The sequence below is a fragment of the Arthrobotrys flagrans genome, assembly GCF_004000055.1.
Source record: "Arthrobotrys flagrans strain CBS H-5679 chromosome Unknown unitig_9, whole genome shotgun sequence".
Lineage (NCBI taxonomy): Eukaryota > Fungi > Ascomycota > Orbiliomycetes > Orbiliales > Orbiliaceae > Arthrobotrys > Arthrobotrys flagrans.
The window spans coordinates 2,112,048-2,136,270 of NW_027137551.1; the positions used below are offsets into that span (position 1 = coordinate 2,112,048).

A 24,223-nucleotide genomic window follows, 5' to 3' on the forward strand; every position below is an offset into this window, starting at 1 on the left:
CAATTATAACACTAGAAGAACTCCGATCCGTAGTCCTCCTCTGCATGCTCTTGATGAGCGTGGGTAGCTTTCTTGTTCTTAACCCCGTTGGTGGCACGATGAGATGCTATAGGTTCTGCCATCCAAAAAAAACGAGCAGAAGACACAAAGATTAAATAATCAACAAGACCGAACTTTCCATCCCGACGATGGCACCCTGGTATATATTGCAGAAGAAAGACCAAGGCGGCAGTATTGGGAAGAGGTTAAGAATCGATGGGCTTACCTGCTCTCATCGTCTCTGCACTTCTTAATCTCTCCTCCAGATGGGAGATTGTCTTCTGTTGCTCGTAGTACAATCTCTTGACCTTATCGTACTTGAGTTTTAGGATGTCCTGTGGATAGTCGGATCCGGTCGAAGCGTGTCCGGCAGGTGGCCCAGATACCCTCTTATCACGGACGCCATTTGCGTGAGCAGCTGTCTGTGCTTGCAGCTTGGCGACTTCGTCTTCCAAATCCTTGACCCTATTCTGGAGATTCTCTTGGTCTTGCCTCGCCTCGTCTCTTTCAACAAACGCATCGTGCTTGTCCTGCAGGGCTTCTTCCTTTTCCTTCTCGGCGACATCTCTATCGCGGAGAATATCGTCTCGCTCCTGCAGAATGGCATCTCGCTGCTGTAGAACAGCGTCTCTCTCCTGCAGAACAGCGTCCCTCTCCTGTAGGGCTGATTCTCGCTCCTGGAGGGCTGAATCCCGATCTTGTAGAATCGAATCTCGTTCTTGTTCCAACGATTCACGCTCTCGTTCCAACGTATCACGTTCTTGTTCGAAGGATCCAAGCTGCTGGGCAAGTGCTTCTTTTTCCTTGGTCGTAGCGGCCAGGTCCTGTGCAACTTGATCCCGCTCTTTTACCAGTATATCTAAATCACGGTTTAGCTCTTGGTTCTCATTTCGGAGATTTTCAAGTTCTTCGCCGTCCCCTCGCAAGGCTTCATTCTCCTTTGCTAATTGGTCGACTTGTGATTCCTTCTGGAAATAGAGTTTCTTGACCTTGTTGTACTTTGTCGTTAGGTTTTCCAAATCCTGCAGAGTGGTTGGATCAGGCACTGGAGGACGGTTTCGGAGCTGTAATGTCAATATCAAAAATTTGTCAGCCAGTGTTACACACACACCCCCCAACGAATAGATCTACCTGAGATCATCGAAGCTTGTGTAACCAACATACCTCCTCGTTTTCGTCCTTCAATCTTGCCTGTTCCGTCAGAAGGTTGGCCAGTTTTCCTTCCAACTTACGGAACTCGGCCATGATACCCATCAAGTATTCCGCTGCCGGAGAAAGGTTTAGCTCTGTAGCCTGGGCGTGCTTCGACTGTCCATCGTATGACGGAGGTGCTTGGTGTTCTTGCGGAGGCACATCATCCTGGTATTGGTCCTGCATTTCCCCGTCTTCGTCCTGTGGGCCGTAAGACTGTCGGTGGTCAGGAAGACCAACTCCCGAGGCTGACTCTTCGGTAGGAGCGGTAGATGCACGGCGTGGGTCTGGTGTCTCGGACGTAGCAACGTCGGGAACAGATTCGGTAGCAGTAGCCATTCTAGGCGTAGCAGTTGTGCTAGCGGTTCTTGATATCGAAACCGATCGCGAGTTCGCAGTGGATGATGAGACAGATGAGTTGCGCCGGATCCTAATCCGAACAACACGTGGATTGCGACGGGTTGGCGATGATGTTGAGCGTGTTCGAGTACGTGACCGCGAGGAGGCTGGCGACGGAGGGTCGGGCTTGGTTGGTTGGGGGCTGCGATGGGAGACCGAAATTGAACGATCGCGACCGGGCGCCCTTGCAGTTGCTGGATTCGAGGGCGCTGTTAAGGCAACAGAAGACCTATTAAAACGGCGGTGTCTGGTATTGGCGGTAGTTCGACTACGAAGTTTTGGGGGAACGAACTCGAATGACAAGCCAACAAGACCGAGACCAAATTTGAATCCAATTCACTGCACTTTTACCCGACTCAATTCAATCCAATTTCATGAATTCAATTGGGCGGAAAAAGAGAGAGAAAGGGATCAAAGAGAATTAACGAAACGTCGGTCGTAGGCACACACGGGAGTAACAGAAAATGCAAATGGCAAATTTGGGCTGGTAGGCGATCATGCAGGGAAAAGGGAGGGAAATTACGATGGCTCGAGATCCCGCGACATGGGGAAAGTGAGAAATCTGAAATCTGGGGGGTTGGCCCGGACAGTCCCCCAACGGCTTGTCGTCTTTGGCTGGCCAAAGGTGTGGCAGCACGGCACTAGCTGGCTGTAGTTGGCTGGCCACTTGCCAGCAGTATCGAATCGAGTCTCTTGCGTCGGGGCTGCGTCTGCAGTATTATGCTGTAATCGATGCCGTCGATGTCTGTATAATCCGCCTACGATTTAATTCGGTCTCCCTGCAGTATGAGTTACTTCGTAGGTTGCCTTAGCTGGTCGGGGTTTAAAGGTTACCTCCTCTTCCCCCCTTCGAAGATATATTTCTTTCCTGGTTCGGGGAACTCTCGAGGTTTCATGCTGCTGTGCACACTTTCCGAACACTGATGGCTTCAAATTACGGTGGTTGGTCCAGGTGACCATTGCATGTGCTTCCATGCAAACGAGCCACATTGACCGGGGAGCCACGGCATCACGTCTGTGGCGATTCCTTGCAGAAGATATGGACGCTGTAGATCCATATCGATGCCCTTATCATGTCGATAAATAGAACGCTCAAAGAGAAAAGACGAAGAAAAGGATATGTATCAGATATGAAATATTATACAGTCAACCCAGAGCAGAAATTGAAACCCCAACAACCTATAATGGAATTAAAGAAAAATGCCGCTGATGTGATAGAACGCCAATGATATGAAATGTCCCAGTGCCGTTCGTTCCCACTGAGAATGTGACGAGAAGTTCGAAGGGTCCCCCCACATGTGCAAACTACACATTCACCGATCGACCTTCAATGTGAATGACCAACAAGACTTTTTCCAGAAAAAAAAAAGCGAGCAAACATAAGCGAGCAAGAGAATTCCGTCCACCAAAACTAAATGAAAAGAAAGGACTCCGTCATGATCAATGTCCCAACGTAAGACACCGTCGTCTGTAGTAGAACTGCTGGAGCAAGCCAGGTTCAGACCAACGACCCACGTACCCACTAGCCAAATACGCCCATCAGAAACTGAGATGCCAGGAATCGGCTTCAGATTCCTCTGCTGCAGGCAATGCGAAGTCGTCCAGGTCATCCAAAAGATTATCCAGGTCCAAACATCCGGTATCCGAAGTTGGTGCCCGTTTGTACCGGGCGATATCCTCGAGATACTGACCTCCAATCGGGTTCGATGAAGGCAAAGACTCGGCGACTGTCGGTTCGCCAACCGAGTGAGGGCCTTCCTCGATCAAGCCACCAAGAGAAGACTCCGCCATGAGGTCCCCAGTTCCATTCTCTCCAATCCAAAACCACAGTGCTGCCCCACACGGGAATATAAATTCCCCCCACGGATCCGTACCCCCAAACCCCACTACCGTGAACCTCAAAAGATTCAAACTCCTTTGTTGGTTTCGTCCGCGAACCCAACTGTTCCTGCCTAGGAACTGCATCCTTCTTGCATGGTGTAGGGCTTTTGTCGAGGAAAACGGTAAACGGGTTGCCAGTTTCTTAACAGCAACCCTTCTCGCAATCAATGAGCTTGTGGTACCTAGGATGGCGGCAACAGGCTTCTTCGAATCCAACTGACCGGTATCAGTCTTTGACTCGTGACTGACAGTAAGAGCAATACCTCTGCCCGCAGAATATTGCTGTTGGAACATAAATAAGATCTCGAGAAGCCTATCGAGGACTACTTTCCTCTGGAGGTGGGCAATCGATAAGGGCGAACGCTTATTAAAGACCTATAGCCACGACGGAGTAATATAGTCAGCTGGACTGGTTGCCGGAAGTGAGATGCGGGGAAGATAAAGCTAGCTTTAAATACTGCATATGCATTACATGTATGTACATTTAACATATATGCACTCAAGCAACTCCAAAAAATACCGCGGTTTATGGAATCTAGCAGCGAACCCCAGATCCAACCAAGTTTTTGTCCAACATGCATATCAAGCGTGATCGGGTTCCCAAGGATATCGATTACGCATCCGCTGAACGAAAGAGGGAAAGGGGCATTATCAAAAAGCGCGATATAGGATCCTTACCTGGTCGTGGAACGGAGCCACCAGAGGGAATAGATCTAGTTGTGGAGCGGATGCCATTCCCGGCCAATGCTGGATCTTGTTCGACTGGATAAAATCAATGTTGCCGGTGGGTTTCTTGGAGCTCGAGGGAGAGCGTGCGGAGAGCTAAAGCTGCAAGCGCAAGGATGTCGTCTGCAATGTCGTTTCTCGTTCCCGTTTCTATGTGACGACGAATAGCTCGAGTGGTTTTTCTCGTCCGTTTGTGTTGCAACCGTGGTGATAATACAATACTCGGTAGACGGGAGGGAAGTAACCGATACAATTGACAGGGCAGCGATAGAAACGAAAGGATGAATGAACGAGGGTTAAATAAGTGAATGAAAGGCCAGGCCAGGTTATAGTGCAAGAAGATCCGTCGAAGAGTTTGAAGGCTCCCGAGCACTCCAAAACCAAAAGTTTCCAACAGTCGGGTAAACCTCGACATTAAGTACTCCCTACTCCTGAGTTACTCCTGAAAAGCTGGAATGATTCGGTCTACGCTAGTACTCCGACTGTATTCGGTCCACATTCAACGGGATAGTCCAATTACCCCACAAAATGCTGTTAGTTTGGTTTTTAGCCTTGATTCAGAAAATTCGATGAGTAGAGTTTCCCTAAGCCGCCAGATATTTGCCTTCTTCGCCCAAAGATACAACATCCTGAAGTCTCTTCTATGGCAAATCTTTTTTTTTTTTAAACAGAAAAAAATTTAGACACCGCATCTCCTACTGAACTCATTATATCTGCTATTATTTCCTTAAATCCAGTCTAGTTCCATCAGGCAAGCAAGAGCACACGCTGCATCTGCCATAATCACAGAGCTTTTAGCGAAGTCCTGTACCTGGAAGCGGAAAACCCGAGGCTAGTGTAATGGGAATATTTATAACCCCCACTCTTTGAACGGTTTCAAAAAATTTTGTCCCCGGATTTGGCGATGTAATCATGTAAGGGGTTTAGACCATCCTGATGGGACCTTTTTTTTTTTCAGTGTGGATACTAAAGGGCAAGCCACCAAAATATTTTAGTTTGAGAAGAGATGGTGTGGGGTATAAATGCACATGATCATGAGCATTCCTTTTGGCGTAATTAACTATCGAATATTCTCCGACCCCTTGCTGATTAAAATACTCCTAAATTAGAATTTCTTTGGCAGGAATTTGCTAAATGACGAAGTCCGAGGAGATATAGATTTACCCCACATTAGACAAAGCCGCATACTATCAGAATATGGCAAACTGCATCAGAAGACCATAGCGGCATACCACATATCAGTAATTCGTAGAATTCCATAACTTACCCATATGATGGTAAGATAGTCAATGAATTTTATATCGAAAGTAATACGAAAGAGTGTTGGTTTTGCACCTAGATCATATATTACATACTTAATATTTAGAGAACAGGATCAACCGACAGAGGGCGGGTTGTTGCGATAGATCTAAGATAAAACGAAGGGTAACCACAATGGCACTAAATATTTCTGTAGGGGTGTATGGCTCGAAACTGACGTTCCCATATTATCCAGGTTTTCCCGGGCCGTTGTCCTGCCCTTCCGGAATGCAACGAACTTGCACGAACCTTTAGAAAAAGTACATAAAAGACGGGTCCAATTCGAATGGCATCCACATATACAAGGCCTAAATTTTTAGCATCCGAACACTTTTCGTTCTAGCTAATGCCCCCGTTGAAATTGTTGTAGTATCGTTGAGGCTCGAAGCGTTGTTTCATACCCACGGTGAGCTACGAAGGATACAACTCGGGACTACTCATTATATTTTACTAAGGAGCAAATTTTACCTATTATAATATAACATTAGCTTCTAGGGTTATTTGTGTGCAGTTCAAAGGAGGGTGGTGAGAGTGACGGTGCCATAATTAACACAAACTTCGGCTGTGGTACAGATGCGATGTAGTTAGCTCGAAATTTATTGTATCTAGCAATTCAAAGAAAAGATCTATGAATATATGGGTGGCACATTATGCGCTTAGGTATTATATTTTAAAAAAGTTTACAGAATATCAACAGGTAAATGGTATGTACGGATGCAAGGATCTGGAGGTGGTGTTTTAGGGAAGCCAAGCTCTAAGATCGACGCAAAAGCATGTGGTATAGCGTTTATCACATCAGCTATTAAGAAATTTGGCCGTCTTTTGATTTGGCGGCTAGATAGGAGAGAGTGTCTTCTAGGTTGAGAATTCAGATGAGTGAATAAAGAAGTTCCATCTACCAGTAGTCTCGGTAACTGTGTAGGCTTCCGCATATTTAAAACAGTTGTACCTAAACACTTTATAGAAGCATAGTTATTCAACTGCACCAGCGGATCTTTACGGAATCACACTGGATCGTCACACTGGATGGGAGGCATTGAAAATTAATGTTCATTATCATCGTCCCTGTGAGCTCACGAAGCTCACAAAGGGGAAAACTTGGTAAAAAAAACCCCCCCCCAGTACTAAACTTGCTAGTCGCCCCTCACGCCCCCATCCCTACTATCCGTATCTTATTCCCAGTCTACTCACCCCCGTGCGCCGCCCGCGTCATTCGGCACTCCCGTCAGGCTGGGACCGCCAGAGAGCCCCGTACAGTAGATCCTCAGGCTAGACTACGAGACCTCTAGTCTGAGCACGCCCTCTATTGCAGAAACCATCGCGTCATGCGTGCAGAACTCCGGAGGGCAGCATTGGAACCTGGCAGGAAGGCTGCTCAGGTTAAGCACCTGAAGATGCTCTGCGAAGGCAGCGCTAAGCGCTGGCCCTCCTTTGTCCCCGTTCCGATGGCCAGCTGCCTCGTCCTGCCCACCGAAAACGGGGGTATTGGAGGGTTGGTCATCTTGGGAGTCCGAGATCGTAGTATCATCCGAACTCTCGCCTTCATCTGTTGTCATGTCACCACAGGTGCTAGTCTCGATATTCCTCGCCCTAGTCACTAAAAGAAGACTGAAACCCCCAAAGTCCAATACTCTGAGGTCGAAAACATATCTCAGGATGGACCCGGGCTAGCTCTCAAGAGACACCAGCTGGTCTAGGCTTTCCGCCGCCTACTCCTCCAACTTCTCCTCCAAATCGGCGATTCGCCGGGTGAGGGCCTCTACAACCTCCTTCGTCTCATCCTTCCTTGGCTTTCTATTGGGCCCCTTCAAGCGGGCCCACACCTTTCGCACCCTAGCACGCCAGCTCTTAGGGGAGGTGGCTGCTGGGGATTTAGAATCCCCCGCCCTATTCGTTCACAACACCTACATTAGCAAACACTCACAACAATTTGATATGCACAACACGTTGTGTTGTCTTTGTTGGAATATTTTTTGGTGGTCGATTTCCTGATTGGGCAGAGAGTGGACTAGCGGCGCATCCTGATTGGCTGATGAGAACAGCAACGGAACCAACACATCTTGGGCAGATATAGGAAATAGAGGAAATTGTTATCGTCGGGGGTAGACGAAAGAGAAGCGCATAGGAGAGGTGACATAAATCAAGGGAATACATGCTACCACCCGGGAACGAGGATAGGTAGTTCTAATAATGGGAAGCTTGATCGATGCGGTAACGGGAGCTAGGCCTATGGAGATAGCAAACTTACCCTCTTCCTTCTGGCATTCGTCGCCAGCACCTCGGCTGAAGGTGATTTCGAAATTCATCGGAAATCATATTGTTTTTAGTGTGATACATAAAAGTTAATGGTAGGAGAGCTTTGGAGAGGATGAGGAAGGTGGAAGTGGAGAAAATATAATGGAAATTTTTGAGGAGAGAGAGTTATTCGAAAGCTGCGCTCTCCCATAACACCATGCTCTAGACTAGTCTCGTATCCTTCAAATAATTTATTTCTCTACGCAGCGTACCAAACATTACGGCATTGAACGAATATGGCTCTCGAAAGGATAATGTTAGTTTCATAAGACTATCATGATGATTTGGTTATTTCAAATCGATTTACGAAGATTTATTTTCTTGGTCTCGTACACTAAAAAACCTGTCACCTTCGTAGTAGAATTTGGCTTACGAGATAGCCTATTACCTTGTTCGAGACGGGCCTATCAAGCATAATAATAGCCTGTGTACAACATACAGAATTTAATCAATATGAATATGTATTAGCGGATATTATACATGTTGATTATCCCGAACACAGAATAACGCTATCAAGTCTTCATTGCTTGGATAACGTTGATAGTTCTACTGGTTCAATGGCTTATATATCTTAGATTTCGCTAACTTGTACCTAAGTAGAGATAACAAGCGATAGCTCGAGACAAAAGAAAGTCTTATGGCTTTCCATATTGGCATTAAATTAAATTCTTCTCCGGTTTAGAGATTGAAGCTTAATCAAGTTACAAAAGGAAAATATCGGTAGGTTTCTAAGTTGGAGTCTAGATGCGTAATTTCTTTGAGTGGAAGCCGGACTTATCGCTGCCAGGCAGTCGAAAGGTCATGAGGCCTAGCATTAAAACGTGCGGTGGGTATCTATAAGTCCAAATAGTACGGCTGCCATCGTTTCGATAATACAATCCGACTTGAGGGTTCGGCCTATTCTCGGTTGGACGGTCCCCTTTAGTTTATTCCGAGCCGAAGGATGATGGGATATCTGGGGATTCTAGATGTAGATATGTGGGACTGAATAGAGTCATTTAGAGCTCTTCGTTCAAGTTCTACTGCGGATGTGTGCTGCGGATAGGGTTGCGTATTTTTTGATATTGTATCGAGGTTCCTGCTGCCTGATCGAAATTCCAGTGGATATTTCTTCATATATAGATATCAGATATAGGGTAGAGGGTTCCATCAGTATTCTTAGCAGAACATCATTGATTCTAGGGCTTAGAATAGATGTTCTATGGGTTTCAGAGGATTCACTACAGAGACTGGCCGTCATGGCTTTGGTGGATTAGTAGTGGCAGGAAGAATAGCTGTGGTGTTGTTGAGAGGGGGGTAGGCGTTGACGCAGTATATAAGCACACAAACGCTTCTCCCATTTTTTTTATTAACATACAGCCTACCGTCACGTCTCAGCTTCACACTTTACCATCGCTGTCGTCGTCAATCATCCACACTTTTTTCATCAAATCTAAACCTCATTCTCCGACGAGCCCTCTACCTCCTCGAAGCTCTCATTCTCTTCATCAGGGAGAGTACAGATTAGTGTCGGCTCTCTTGCATTCGTTTCTCTGTGATTTGGTCTCGAGAACCCGCTTGTTATAGCCGGTCCTCGTATACATCTTCACATTCGTTCTCGTATCAATTGAATCAATAGGATTATTCCCCAAGTGGTTAATAAACGAAGGCAAGCATTGTTGACCTTAATCCTGATGTCCTCTCGGCCAGATGTGCATTCGTCGCGTCATGCTGCAGTCTCGATAACGAGACTGTTGTGCTGTAGAGGCCGTTGGCTGACCATGAATTTGTGTGGGCCTAGATGGATTCGCCTACGAATCAGGAGCATATTGTGTCTCTGATTCGAGGAATGAAGGTCGAGCTTGATTCCAAAACGGCGGATATTGCCGAAATAAAGGATAACCTTGCTCTTTTGAAGAGGTAAGTCAAGGGAATATAGATTAGCACACAAGACAGCAGCAGAAGATATTGACACTAGGCGCCTTTTCTAGCTTCATTCTGGGAGCCGCTACCAACCAGGCGGGGGCGAACAAACCGACTGAGCATGACACTAGAGCTAAAGGTTTATAAGCTTCTAACAGCCCCCCCAGGCCCATCACATTGTGATATTGCTAATAAAGGATTGCTACATCAGTAGATGCCTCAGAGAAGAACCTTCGTTCTTCTGAGGGGAGTTCCAAATCAAAAAAACTCAGTGACACTGAGAACAGCATCGAGAAAGTTGGAAGCATGTCACTTTCGATTGATAATAATCATCTTCTCCACGGATTGTATACCCCCGTATCCGGTGGCGATGATGAAATAACCCGTCCCCGTTCTACTGGCGAACTCTCCATCACCAGTAGCCATTGGCAAATGCAGCCTCAGACCGAGGCTGGCAGCGACAACGAGTTTAAGCCTCCTGCTCATCATCAACGACAACAACAGCAGCTTTTCTCGCACCCAGACCCGGTCGGACAACAGCCTACGACGAAGATTTCGATCAACGGTGTCCCCCGAGCCATTCCCAGTACCACCAAAGGCTCGGCTCCTTTCAATAAGCCTTCTATACCAATCCAACCTGGGGGTCTTGCTCCACCGTACATGATGCACAATCGTGCTTTCGGACCCTCAGTCCCACAAAACTTCCGTAGTTGGCAAGGTGGTCCACAGCCACAGCAACCCTTCGCTGTTGGCTCCTCAAATTTGCAGGTTCCTACTATCGGACAATGGCAAAGTAGGAGATCTCCAGGAGCCTTTGGGCCTACTACTTTCCCTCCTGCGTTTGGCCTATCAGCTCAAAGGCACAACTCTCGTGCTCCTGGGATGCACCCTTTCTTTAAGCCGCGCATGAAGTCGTGCACCTATTGTGGAGGTCCTACACACTTCTATAAACAGTGTCCACAGAAACTTGCGGATTTCAAGGGCGGAAGGCTCGATAAACAACCCGGGCCCAATGGCGGGAACAAATACAACAAGCCATTCAACTCGCACAAAGGGGTCCACCCTCCCGATCGCCTCGATAAGTCTCCTTCCTACCCTATCGATCGCCAATTGGAGCTCATCGACTATATGGTTGCACTTAATCGTGCCGATGATATTAGAAAGGCTGCTCAAGCTGCGGTTCAACCCGGACCTCCTTGCACCTAGAGCTCGGTTTATACGGTATGCGAATGCTTGTTCTAAAACTTACCATTTGAATTAGCCGTTCTAGAGAAGAGATGTTCGATGTTGCTGTTTCGCCAGTTGCCAACCTCATCGTTCTCTCTTTTCTCTCGTTCGTTCTTTTTCTTTCTTTTTTTCTTTTTTTCTGTGCTGGGATTTTATACAGGTGGGAACCAGAGCATTTTCCTTTTATTAATGGGCAGCGATCTTTTTTTCTTTTTCTTTGATACACTTAAGCTTCGATCTGTTCCTTCCTCGCACTTCTACATCCATCCTTATCCATCATGTCACCAGTCAAGGGTTAGAAAAATCATGTTAATAGTAACATGAATATATTAATTCCATTAAAGTCGAGGTGCTCTATGGTGGTGAAGGTTGCTGAGTTCCGAGTGCCGAGTTCCCTATCACGCTTTAAGACCGGCTTTGCAGATTTCCAGCTTACATGCTGCATATATACCAGGTACTTTTACACCCCGCCGTCTTACTACTTTGGAAGAATCCATACGCATAAATGGCGTTTTATCGTCTAATCATGATTATGTAGCGATATTCAAAACAAGAAACACGTCGATTGACGCAACAATAGCATGATTATAAGATAATAGAATAATCAAGTGATAATATCCGAAATCTTCCACAAACTTGGTCAGTTGTTTGACAGCTACAGTTATGAGGCAACTAAAGTATGCAGTGTGAAAATGCGTTGCATGTGGTGGAGTAGAGTCATGCAATTGCTCGAGCATTAATTGCAAGCTCAAATGCAATATCTAGACTTGGCCTCGCGACAAAATTTTAAACATCTTCTAGTTTCAGCTGATCAGGCTTTGTCTACGTAATATGTGTAATGCAGGGTCTGTAACACACAAGGCACCTTTCCCAAGCGCTCGGAGGACGGCAATAAACACCTTATCATGATTATTATTCAACATAATCGGCAGAGCCGCTTCAAAGTCTACGATCTGTTAGCATGTTGCCCTGAATTGAGAAGCTAGAGGTCAAAAATTTTTTCCATAGTCCCAAACTACAGGGTTGTATGGCCAATGCTTTTTGGTGGTGCGGAAAATGGAGATAGGGCCATTACTAAGCCATCTAACTCCAGCTGATTTTTAAGTTTTCCAAGCGGCCGGTGGGGCAGGGGTTAGGAACTAACGAAGGGCCAGGGAGTTTAACTCGACGCGGGCGACGCCAATGCATGATCATCAGCTAATCTCGAAGTCCATAGCATCCATGCTACATTATATATGCAGAAATATGCATGTGAAGCATTTGCTTCCATGCCGTCCGACCTTAGTCTGTCTCCTCAGCGCGTGGAGTCGATGCTAATTTGAATCATGATATCAACGATGTACCGATAGTACTTGCGCATGTTCCACCCAAGGTATTCGGTTCCGTACTGTTGAGAACCTCCCAATATCAGCTAAATCGTGGCCTTTAGTCATCTGGCTTGCCAGTCAAGATGCTGAGATATGGGGTTCTTTTCGCAATGGAGATAGTGTTTAGACGGTTTAAAGCTTGCTTGCTTGGATAAGCGTCCCTAGGCGGGCCCGTTAACCGCCGTTTGTATCCCCTGTTTGTGGTATAGCTTGTGCGTATGTAAGTATACTTCTACCTAGGTAGATAGTGTACATTCCCAGGTCGGAGTATCGAACGAATAGTATACGATCATCGAAAATGCTTGGCTTAAGTGAGCTCAATAGTGTGGTCTCACTCGTCAGCCTCGAGGCATATGTCTTTGTTTTTTTCTTCAATTTTTGCCGGATGCCGTTATCACAGTATCCTATTTGAAACTTATCCGGGTTCGTAGACACTAGTATACCCGATTAAGTTTAGAATCATGCAATATCAAAATTATAGTTCAATATACGAATTAATGGTGCACAGACCAGTTTGTACAATTGTAACTGGCTTCGAGCGATAGACGAATACTATATAAAGAGCGGATTTGACCTCTCTTTGACCACAGTCCTAACTCCCAATCACTCACCATCGCGTAGCAATATTATCTTCTTTCTACGATTGAATCAATTAATTGAATTTGATCAATTGCCGTTATATTACCATAATCACACGTTATCAACACATCACCCTCCGGGCATCTCTTCTTTCAAGAACATTTACAATGGCTAAAGACACTTTCAACGGTTGGGTTGGCAAAGACCTCTCTGCAGCCGATGGCAATCTCGTTTGGGAGGCCTTCACTCCTAAAACATGGGAGGAGACTGATATTGATATCGAAGTTACCCATTGCGGCATGTGTGGTATGTTAATTATAACACGTTGACTAGATTTATGTCCCACAACCTCGAGGCTACAAGAAGACTTGATTTCAAACATTTGCAATTGCATGGCCGTTTGAACCTATGTGGATCAGTAAATAATACTAATATCCTCTTTTTCGTAACACTAGGATCCGATGTCCACACTTTGAGAGGCGGCTGGCACAAACCGGAATTTCCCTATGTCGTTGGTCACGAAATCGTTGGACGTGCCATTCGGGTTGGTAGCAAAGTCACTGGTATCAAGGTTGGAGACCGAGTCGGTGTTGGTGCTCAAAGTGATTCCTGCTTGGAATGCAATCTTTGCAAGACCGATAATGAGCCTTACGTACGTATTCATTATCTGGAAATTCACGATATATCGATATCAATATGTTTTATAGTATAAATCTAACGGATATTGGGTTTTATAGTGTCCTAACTTCGTTCAAACGTATGATATGCGACATAAGAATGGAGACAGGACAATGGGTGGATATGCAGACTACGCTCGTGTTCCCGGACACTTTGCGATCAACCTGACTCCTTATCCTAATATTCCTTCGGAAATCCTAGCTCCAATGTATATCTCTGCGTCTCAATTCTCAAGGCCTTAAAGCCTTTTAATGAAAATGCCTTACTAACTGGTTTGTCTACAGGTTGTGTGGCGGTGTCACAATGTTTTCTCCACTGAAGAGATACGGTGCGGGACCTGGAAAGAAGGTCGGCATCATTGGCCTCGGCGGCTTGGGTCACTTCGGTGTTATGTGGGCAAAAGGTAATTTCCTCTTCCTCTTAATTCTGAGAAGGCACCTGGGCTAATTTCACCTGACAATTCATAGCACTGAGAGCCGATGAAGTCGTGGTCATTTCTCGCAGTCGATCAAAGGAGGAAGATGCTTTCAAAATCGGTGCTACCAAATTCATTGCTACCAAAGACGAGCCTGACTGGGCCACCAAGTACGAGAAAACGATCGACCTTATTGTCAACACGGTCGACTCGGTCGATATGCCTCTCCAAGAGTATCTCGGCCTCCTCGCACCCATGGGAACTATGGTCCAAATCGGAGCCCCGGAAGGCAACCTCCCAAGCTTTAATGCATTTGCATTATTCTTCACCAATAGAAGTCTCACAGCAACAGCCATCGGTTCTCGCAAGGAGATTAGGGAAGCGCTACAGCTTGCCAACGATAAAGGACTCAAGACTTGGGCCAATCCTTTCCCCATGTCGCAGGTTAATGAGGCTATCAAAGCGTTCAATCGCTCTGAGGCGCGATATAGGATTGTGCTAGTCAACGAGAAGCACTTGCAACAGGATAACTGAGAGGATTACATTTCCTTCTATCTCCTTTTTTCTTTTACCGCCATCTCCTTCACAAAAATCACCAAAGCCTTGAAAGCTGCCTGATACTGAACTACGTCGTTAACATGAAGCAATATAATGGCGGGCAGTGCTTCTGCTCATGACGAGTCATTTTCTGATATTTATGTTTGTTTTTGTGGATCTATGAAGTTTCTAGGACGAAGCGGGTTGAAAATGTATATTTTTCCTTTGTGCTAGGTTTTCCGTAGGGAATGTTGAATGACAAGTATATCATGCCGAATGGGCTATAGCAAATGCAAGGCTTTCGTATGAATGTGATATAACTTCCAACTTTTTTCAAAAAAAAAAAGAAAGGATATCGCTAATCGTGAGCTGTTAGAGTTTCCGCCCAAAGCAAAATGGAAGGTTTTGTCCCCTGTAATGCCGACTTGCTGCGCCCACTTTTCACAGGTTCCCAACTTCAGCGGATAATGAGGGAAATATATTGACACAGCTTCCGTTCTTTGGAGTGGTCTTCGGTGCAACATGCATGTGTCGGAGGATAGCTGAAGGAGAAGGCCGATCGTTGTGCCGTGTTAGATTCGTATTCTGATGCTTACCATCGTGATACCTAGCCTGCTCCTCGCTTTGAAATAAGCATAACTTCTTCCGCTAGACAATTTCGATTCGTAATCTTGTAAGGCTTGGAGAGGAACTGATTCTCACCCTGTTGAATATCAGAGAGAGATAATTTCAGCCCTGTATCTCCCTGTATATTACGGACACGTGGGGATGTCGAAAACCTGACCCTTCATGATCGATCTAGGTTTGAACGTCGGGCCCGTATGGGCTTAGATGTTCGACCACTTTGGCCACCTCCGAAAGGTCCGTATATCGCATTCCAGAAGAGCGAAACAACTGTATTTTTTCAAACAAGCTTATTGTAATGCTTAGAATGACGATTTCTTGGTTGTCGCTACCTACTAGGCTAAGCTGGTATCAAGACTCTCTGTCTGAGGCAGTGCAAAAGTTTACAACCCGGAACCCCTTGAAAAATTTCCCGAATAACTGGGAAAAAATTTGATAACGAGAAAAATCGCAAAAAAAAAAAGGCTGAAATCGTCGTTATGGTTAGGGGAACATCAGACGATTAGGTAGCTACAGAATTGCAAGATAATTGAAAAGGCCAAGGATTTTTTTTCTTCCTGCAATATCCACGAACTCTCTTTCCTCTTTGGAGAGCTGCCTAATCGCTGCTGTGTTGTGTGTGAGGTTATTTGTGTGTGTTCAAGCCACAGTTACTAGCCACCTCAGCTCATAATGGTCCAAATCGTCGAGTCATCGCATAAAGTAAATTTCATCACAAGGCGCCGCCACAGCTTTTCGGGGTAACGGGCCTTGGAAACACATAATGAGGCCCGACCGTTGCATACGTACTTTGCCACTTGGTGAAAACCTCCGTTATGGGCACAGCCATATATTAGCCACAATACTGTGGCTGACACCAACCAAACCTCAACACATTTTCGCAACGGTTGGGGCGAGGATTTAAGCAGTTAGCGGGTCGAACAGTGTAACGGAAGAAAAGTATTGGCAGAAAATCCTCTGACTGTTAACATGGAGGCGAGCATATAAGCAATATATCCTCGTGATCGAACGCGTCTTGGAACATTCCCAAGGTCTTGTGTACATATCGAATCGTACAAACATGGAGTGAGTTCCAGGGTAGATTGAGGCTGTGTAGACTTTAGTTTCTTTCCCCACGTCTTGGATGGGACATATCAGAAATCAAGATTCAGTTCTTGACTTTGATGATTGATGTGATGCCAAGTGGATTCCAACGATATAGAGAGTTCCGACCTCATTGATCGATGCTAGTGCGTCACTAGTCCTGCATTGGCATCGTTGAAACAGCAGATATCTCGAACTTCTAACTGAAAACAGTTCTCCAAGAACCCGCGTGTGGCCGAAGTTCAACGTTAGTCCCAAGAGGTTGATAGTGTAAGCTTTCTGTTCTGTTACCAGCTGCCATTTGCAAACTGTTTGTTGACATAACATGTGTCTGGGCCCTGTCCAAGAAAAATCTACATCGTTGCTGGCTTCACTTGGCAACCCATTCGTTGGATGATACATGCATATGATGTTCGGTACTGCTGTTCGGAGCGGATCGTGAGAGGTATATTTTAGGAAGGAGGGCCTTGGCGGTACAATCCCGTCTGTCTAGAAGATAAACGGCTCAGGAAGCTGCCGACGAGACTTTTTGATACATTGATGAGAGTAGTATATACTCGTTACATACGAACAAACAGCTGACCCTGCTCCCACTCAACGAAAGCGGATGAATGATTTGAGACCAGACCTACCCGCGGCCCTAACTGTCAAAGTAGGCGCCAAAGGATCCTAATCAATTAAGAGTAAGGGTGGCTATCATGCTCTTGTCTGCGATACCAGCTCTTAGCTGGGCGGTTTGATTTCTTGGAGGAGAGGGCGTCGAGTGTAACTTTTTAGGCGCCCTGTGTGGTGGTCCCGGCTGGCCTCGAGTCTAGCACCTGTCGTTTAAACAAAGTCATTTTCTTGGAATCCTAGCCCCACGGACAGGCGATTTGCACAAAATCGAAGTAATGGAGATCCAGATAGACACTAATAATTAATAAGAAGAAGGATAGATAGACGATCGTTGCTTTTAAGGTCTTTAAAAGCTCAATACTATATGGCAAGGGAAGCAGGAGAGAAGCTTGGGTGGCCAAATATCCTGCCTGCAAAGGGTCGTTAAGCGGGATTACTCTGAACCCAAAGCATATCATGGAAACCCAACAGCCTTCCCCCCTGTACCAAGACTTTTGCACAGCCTTCTTGTCAGATACACAGTACGTGGAAATGTTCGACCATGCGCACAACATTGCCAATCCCAAAAGCACTTTTGGATTCTTCTGTCCGAAAGCAAGAGCTGTCAAGGCAGTCAGTCAAATTTACTTCGCCCATTAAAATGCTTAGTCCGTTCTTTCCTTTTCGTCATCGTATTTAATACGTATTGAGGGGATCAATTATATATCCCCAAACCCTTTTTCATTTCTAAAGGATCGAATCGCGGCTATTGAAAGATCCGACTCCTCAAGAACGCCTCACTCGCAGCTCCTGCGTCTTTTTCATTAAAAGGGTCAGCTAAAGGACGGGGTTATCATCTGAGCCTTCTCTTGTATCTGTCCCCGTATATCGTTTCCTGCATAACTTTTATTTTCTCCTCTTCTGGACTTTGGATATATACCCCTTTCATCAAGTCTCTTTCCTGCAATACCATAAATAGAACCTCAACAGCCTTGATATCAGGAACGAAGCGGCGTTGAATCTATAATAGAAGCTTTCGAAGAAAATATTCGATTCGAAGCGTTTACTTTATTTAGTCGACCAGTCGTTGCACAAAACCGTTACGAACGAACAAGGGTCAATTGAGTCGACATCTATCAATCTAACTACAACAGACAACACAGTCTCGCAAAACTATCATCATGGCGCAACAGGTGCCGTCTTTGACGGTTAGCACCGACCAACATCTTACAATAACACCCGTCGATGATTCTCCGAGTGGACGGTCGAGAAGTGAGAGTTTTGGCTCTCCGACTACTCCGACAAATTCTTATTTAACAGCGGGGCCCCACCATGTCCGACATTATAGTACCGCGTCGTCCATTGGTGGATCCACATTACGACCTAGATCAAGTTCCATGGGCATGTTCGACGGGGTCAGCCCGGAGGAAGCTCTAAAACCTGATTTAGGATCAGAAAATGATTTTAAAGCTGAAAATAATCCGTTTGCATTTACCCCCGGCCATCTGAATAAAATGTTAAACCCAAAGTCGTTATCCGCATACCAGGCCATGGGAGGTATTTTTGGTATCGCTAAGGGACTAAAAACGGATTTACGAACCGGTTTAAGTATTGATGAGACGACCATCGATACTCCTATAAGTTTTAACGAAGCTGTCATTAGCAGTGAAGATGAACCGAAGAAGGGAACTCAAAGTCAAGCGGTTCATATTCCGCACTCTGGCGATAATACGCCTTATGCCGACAGACTTAGAGTTTTTAAGGACAATACCCTCCCGGAGAAAAAAGCGACTCCGTTGTGGAAGCTTATGTGGAATGCCTACAAAGATGAAATTCTTTTACTTCTTACGGCAGCTGCAGTTATTTCTTTGGCCCTTGGTCTTTATGAAACGTTTCGCAAACACCCCGAATCAGAAGAGGAAGAAGGTGGTGTTAAGGGCGCGGATTGGATAGAAGGTGTCGCTATTATCGTGGCCATTGTCATTGTCGTCTTGGTGTAAGTGGTATTCTAACATATATCTTTGTATCGATTATAGACGGCTAACAAATCGTTTAGTGGAGCCATCAACGATTATCAAAAAGAAAAGCAATTCGTCAAGCTCAACAAGAAGAAGGACTCCAGGGAAATCAAAGTTGTCCGGTCTGGAAAGTCGATCCTGGTCTCTGTCTACGATCTTATGGTCGGCGACATTGTTCACATCGAACCTGGTGACCTCATTCCAACCGATGGTGTCTTCGTCGAGGGCCATAATGTCAAGTGCGACGAATCCAGCGCGACCGGCGAATCTGACATGATGAAGAAGACGCCCGGTGAAGAGGTTTGGAGACACCTTCGCAACGGAACTGCCACTGCTAAAATGGACCCCTTCGTCATCTCCGGCGCTAAAGTCCTCGAGGGTGTCGGTACCTACATGACTACCTCGGTCGGTGTTAACTCTAGCTTTGGCAAGATCATGATGGCACTCCGCACTGAAGCCGAAGCCACGCCTCTCCAAGAGAAGCTTAATCGTTTGGCTGGTATGATCGCAAAGCTCGGTGGCTCGTAAGTTTTTATATCACATCATCACAACGATTTTAAAACATGCTAATTTGAGCGTTTAGGGCGGCTGGTCTCTTGTTCTTCGTTCTCTTGATTAAGTTCCTTGCGCAGTTGCCTGGAAACGATGAATCCCCTGCTCAAAAGGCTTCGGTTTTCACGGACATCCTCATCACTGCCGTCACAATCGTTGTTGTTGCCATTCCTGAAGGTCTTCCACTCGCTGTGACTTTGGCTCTTGCCTTTGCCACAACTAGGATGCTTAAGGACAACAACTTGGTTAGACTTCTGAAGTCCTGCGAAATCATGGGAAATGCCACTGCTATCTGCTCTGATAAGACCGGAACCCTGACCACCAATCAAATGACAGTCGTAGCTGGTACTATTGGGGTTGGCAAGGGCTTCGCCGCAACCGAAAATCTTCAAGAGGGACTTTCCCACCGGTCAATCACTGATATCGTCTCTACCTTTACACCGGCAGTAAAAGAACTCTTAGTTAAGAGCATTGCAATCAATTCCACAGCCTTCGAGGGTGAAGAGAACGGAGCCAAGACATTCATTGGTAGCAAGACTGAGACTGCCCTTTTAATCTTTGCTCGCGATTTCCTTGGAATGCAACCGGTTTCCGAAGAACGATCGAACGTCAATATTGTTCAGATCTTCCCATTCGATTCTGGCCGCAAGTGCATGGGTGTCGCTCTCAAGACCGCCTCCGGGTACCGTCTCTTCGTCAAGGGTGCTTCTGAGATTATGTTGCGATCCGCTTCCCACTACCTCGCCGATGTCTCCTCCTCAAACGATGTGTCGACTATCGCCTTCAGCGCTCAAGACAGGTCCACAGTTGAACAAATTATCAACTCATACGCCGAGAAGTCGCTCCGTACAATCGGTATGCTCTACAAGGATTTTCCTCAATGGCCACCAGCAGAAGCAAAGTTCTCCGAGGATGATGCTTCCGCCGTTGAATTCGGTTCCATCCTTAACAACTGTGTTTTCATTGGTTTGGTTGGTATTCAGGATCCTCTTCGCCCAGGTGTTGAGGTTGCTGTTGCTCAATGTCAAAAGGCTGGTATCACTGTCAGAATGGTCACTGGTGATAACGTTGTCACCGCCAAAGCCATTGCGACCGAGTGCGGTATTTATAGCGAGGGTGGCATCGTTATGGAAGGCCCCGATTTTCGTCAACTGTCCCAACCAGAAATGGATGCTATCCTTCCTCGCCTTCAAGTCCTAGCACGTTCTTCTCCTGAGGACAAACGTATCTTGGTTCGCAGACTGAGGGACCTTGGAGAAACTGTTGCGTGTACCGGAGACGGAACAAACGACGCCCCAGCTCTTCACGCCGCTGACGTTGGTTTTGCTATGGGTATCGCAGGAACTGAGACCGCTAAAGAGGCTGCCGCTATCATTCTTATGGATGATAACTTCTCATCTATCGTCAAGGCTACAATGTGGGGTCGCGCAGTCAATGATGCCGTTCAGAAGTTTCTCCAGTTCCAGCTTACTGTCAACATCACTGCTGTTCTCCTTGCATTCGTTTCTGCAGTCTCCAATGATCAAATGAAGCCAGTTCTCACCGCTGTTCAATTGCTCTGGGTTAATCTCATCATGGACACTTTCGCTGCTCTCGCATTGGCCACCGACCCTCCAACACCAGAAATCCTTGATCGAAAGCCAGCCGGTAAGAAGGCGCCGCTCATCACCCTTCGCATGTGGAAGATGATCATCGGTCAAGCTATCTTCCAGCTTGTCGTTACTTTCACTCTCTACTTCGCTGGCGCCAGAATCCTAGGCTACACTACCAAAGAGCAAATGAACGAGCTCAATACCATTGTATTCAATACCTTCGTCTGGATGCAAATTTTCAACGAGTTCAACAACCGTCGTCTTGATAACAAGTTCAACATCTTCGCTGGAATCCACAGAAATTACTTCTTCATCGGTATTAACTGCATCATGATTGGTGGCCAGGTTCTCATAATATACGTTGGTGGCGCTGCCTTCTCGATCACTCACATCAACGGCCCTCAATGGGCAATCTGTATCGTTTGCGCAGCCGTTTCCCTCCCATGGGCCATCGTGATCAGACTTATTCCGGACGAAGCTGTTCGTGCCGGTTGGGTTTTCTGCCTCCCATTCGTCCGCTTTATTGGTCGTCTCTGGGCCATCTTCGCTCGCTGGGTTCTTGACCCCATCGGATGGGTCTTTAGAAACACTTGGAGAGCCGCAAAGAAGCCTTTTGGCCGCAGCAAGAAAAACCAGTCCGATGAAAGCGAGGATGAAGAAAGGTACCCTGCTTCTGATGAGAAGGATACCCCTACCCTTTCCACCCCAGCAGCTCCCATGCCTGCTATCGTTGTTGGCGACGACTCAAATAACATTACTCCCATCAGCCCATTCTCCAAGCCAACAGACATCGAGAAAGGAATTCCTCCGAAAGCTTAGCTGAAACCTTGAAAATTCCAATTTGAGGCAATGCATCACACAACAAACTTGGCAGGCTGTGTAATGAAGGCCACCGACGCAAACATTTGCGCGCCTAGGAGTCAACAAATTCCTCCACATCTCGCCAACACAACAAAATCTAACAAACAATATCTCCACGGCGTTCTCAAAGGCGTTTCTGCATTAATATTTTATTTCGTTTCTATTCTTCGCATTCGTTCTATATCTTCGGGAGGAGGATTATACGCTATCCACGAATATACACATCTCCAAAAAAAGTACTCGCATCTACCTTTATCACGGTTTTGTACTTCATTTAGCGAAGGGAGCGGGCGTTCATGAGGAGTTATTTGAACCTTTATTCAAAGACTTTTATATTTTATAACTATATTAATACCGATAGTTTAGGTCCTGTTTTGGTCTTTAATGCATCATACTCGTAATAGATTAACTTTGTTCGATCACGATCATATATTCCTTTCGTAAGCTTACGGTTGAGGCCGCGAATCCATGATTATATTATCTCGCTATTCGAAGATTTATAATTCCGCGGAGGATAGCAGGGAAACACATGTATCATGACCAAAATGTCAACGTAGTTGCACGAGAGCCCGCTTACGCCTCTCCTGTAGGGCTGGAAGATTTCAAAAAAGAAAAACAGACCAATGTTGAACCAGAAATGCAGAGTACCAAAAGCAAGGCCTCCGTAGGAAAATATTTAGTAAGGAAATCCCAACCCTGTATCCTTCCATATCCAAACCCAACCAGTTGTACCTCCTAAAAATGAGAAACCACTAAACCATGCAAAAGGAGATACAAAGGAAATAAATATATATATAGGAAATTATGGGAAGAAATGGCACAGTTTCTGGAGCCTGCCGCCGGGATGAAACGCGAAAAAAAGGGCTGGATGGTAGGATAGTCAAAACGCAAAGCAATGCTAGAAGGCTGAAAAGACTGAACGCTAAAAGGGGAAGAGACCAATAGGGAAGAAAGAAAAAAAGAAGATATATTGATGAAGAAAAAGGTCATGAAATCGTTAACTCGTAATGAGCCTCAAGTATGTCTCGATAACCCAGACGAAGGATTCTTGAGGGCTCGCAATGCGGCTCCGCGGTTGGAGGAATGCATTAGAGAACCCAAAAAACCAGATGCCATCCTTTAGATCTTTTCAGTAATGGGTTCATCGATGCTGGCTTTAGAGGCAGCCGTTGATTCTTGGGGATGCATGGACCACTCGATACCTGTATCGAGGCACCATCTATCCCACATCCTTTCAAGAAAATCGTCATCGTATAGGTCGACCTATCATGATACAATTAATACCAACAATCCAACACTCCGGGTGTCTTCGAAAGGAGAAAACAACACTTACAGGACTCGTCCTCCACTTCATTCTATCCCACAAAGACCCTGCCTTATCGGTAACCTTCTTACTCTTATCAATTGCCAACATGACTCCGGTCTTGCAGCCTTCCGCGGCCGGCATTGGTGCTTTAAGTGTAGTCAAGAGCCACCAGATCATGTCGTCCTTCCGTTTCGCCGACTTAACTCCTTCCTTCTCAAAGAAGTCGGAATCAGCATATCCCGGGTTATAAGCATGGGCGACATATCCCTTCCCTTCAACCTTCCACTTCGTCATTAAATTTTTTGCAAAGATCAATTGCATGTGTTTTGAACTGCTATATATGACGCTATAGGCTGGCTTTGGGTGGGCGGATTTGATGTAGTTGTAGCCTGGTTCCATAAAATTCCTTGTCGATTGCTTCTCGAAGTCTGGGGAGAAGCCCGCAACATAAACACCAGGCGAGGATGTCATAACCACACTAGCATCTGGGGCGAAGAATCGTTCCAAGCCATGCGTGAGAACGAAATTGGAGAGGAAGTTCGTCATGTACATGTGCTCGAAGCCGTCGGGGCCGAAGAGGTTATCCGGGGTAGGAGGACATCCAATACCGGCATTGTGGAAGAGTATATCAATAGTCTTCCCACCATTGGCAGCCCAGTCTTCACAAAACTTGCGGCAGTTTTCCAATGTCGAGGTGTCAAGTTGAATGATATGGAGGGAGGCCGTGGGTACGGTTTTGAGGATGTCTTGCTTCGCTGCCTCAGCCTTTTCTAGATTGCGACAGACCATGTATACAGTAGCCCCCATCTCTGCGAGGTATTGTACCGTTGCCTTGCCTAGACCTACATTGCTCCCAGTTACTATGGCTAGTTTACCACTGAGGTCTGCGGTCTTGAGCTTTTGGCGGGAGAGATGTTTGGCTAGAAAGACTTTAACTCCCACAATCATTAGGGCATTATATTGGATGGCAGCCTTTGTCTTGGCCTTTTTAAGGAAAGACATCTTCTTCTGCCCCTTGGAGACCATCTTGGGGGTATATGATATGTCAAAAAAGATCG

At 46.0% G+C, this 24,223-nt stretch overlaps 7 protein-coding genes across 7 annotated transcripts; 4 read left to right on the top strand and 3 right to left on the bottom strand.

Annotated features, from left to right (window-relative positions):
- Nucleotides 1–11: 11 nt before the first annotated feature.
- Nucleotides 12–2,175, bottom strand: DFL_005969 (uncharacterized protein; the record flags this gene model as incomplete). Its single annotated transcript, XM_067635307.1, has 4 exons — nt 12–115; nt 266–1,103; nt 1,204–1,858; nt 2,153–2,175. 4 exons carry the CDS (start codon nt 2,173–2,175, stop codon nt 12–14), a joined length of 1,620 nt encoding a protein of 539 aa, XP_067489751.1.
- Nucleotides 2,176–3,168: 993 nt separating this feature from the next.
- Nucleotides 3,169–4,245, bottom strand: DFL_005970 (uncharacterized protein; the record flags this gene model as incomplete). Its single annotated transcript, XM_067635309.1, has 2 exons — nt 3,169–3,885; nt 4,189–4,245. 2 exons carry the CDS (start codon nt 4,243–4,245, stop codon nt 3,169–3,171), a joined length of 774 nt encoding a protein of 257 aa, XP_067489752.1.
- Nucleotides 4,246–6,860: 2,615 nt separating this feature from the next.
- DFL_005971 (uncharacterized protein) lies at nt 6,861–7,136 on the top strand (the record flags this gene model as incomplete). Its single annotated transcript, XM_067635310.1, has 1 exon — nt 6,861–7,136. The coding sequence occupies one exon, from the start codon at nt 6,861–6,863 to the stop codon at nt 7,134–7,136; it is 276 nt and encodes a 91-aa protein (XP_067489753.1).
- A 2,474-nt stretch (nt 7,137–9,610) lies between these two features.
- Nucleotides 9,611–10,938, top strand: DFL_005972 (uncharacterized protein; the record flags this gene model as incomplete). Its single annotated transcript, XM_067635311.1, has 3 exons — nt 9,611–9,729; nt 9,801–9,871; nt 9,947–10,938. 3 exons carry the CDS (start codon nt 9,611–9,613, stop codon nt 10,936–10,938), a joined length of 1,182 nt encoding a protein of 393 aa, XP_067489754.1.
- Nucleotides 10,939–13,072: 2,134 nt separating this feature from the next.
- On the top strand, nt 13,073–14,532 carry DFL_005973 (uncharacterized protein; the record flags this gene model as incomplete). Its single annotated transcript, XM_067635312.1, has 5 exons — nt 13,073–13,211; nt 13,361–13,557; nt 13,643–13,791; nt 13,868–13,986; nt 14,051–14,532. 5 exons carry the CDS (start codon nt 13,073–13,075, stop codon nt 14,530–14,532), a joined length of 1,086 nt encoding a protein of 361 aa, XP_067489755.1.
- Nucleotides 14,533–18,017: 3,485 nt separating this feature from the next.
- Nucleotides 18,018–21,817, top strand: DFL_005974 (uncharacterized protein; the record flags this gene model as incomplete). Its single annotated transcript, XM_067635313.1, has 3 exons — nt 18,018–18,832; nt 18,893–19,378; nt 19,438–21,817. 3 exons carry the CDS (start codon nt 18,018–18,020, stop codon nt 21,815–21,817), a joined length of 3,681 nt encoding a protein of 1,226 aa, XP_067489756.1.
- Nucleotides 21,818–22,978: 1,161 nt separating this feature from the next.
- On the bottom strand, nt 22,979–24,191 carry DFL_005975 (uncharacterized protein; the record flags this gene model as incomplete). The annotated part of the gene is made up of 2 exons (XM_067635314.1): nt 22,979–23,122; nt 23,193–24,191. 2 exons carry the CDS (start codon nt 24,189–24,191, stop codon nt 22,979–22,981), a joined length of 1,143 nt encoding a protein of 380 aa, XP_067489757.1.
- Between the last annotated feature and the right edge of the window lie 32 nt (nt 24,192–24,223).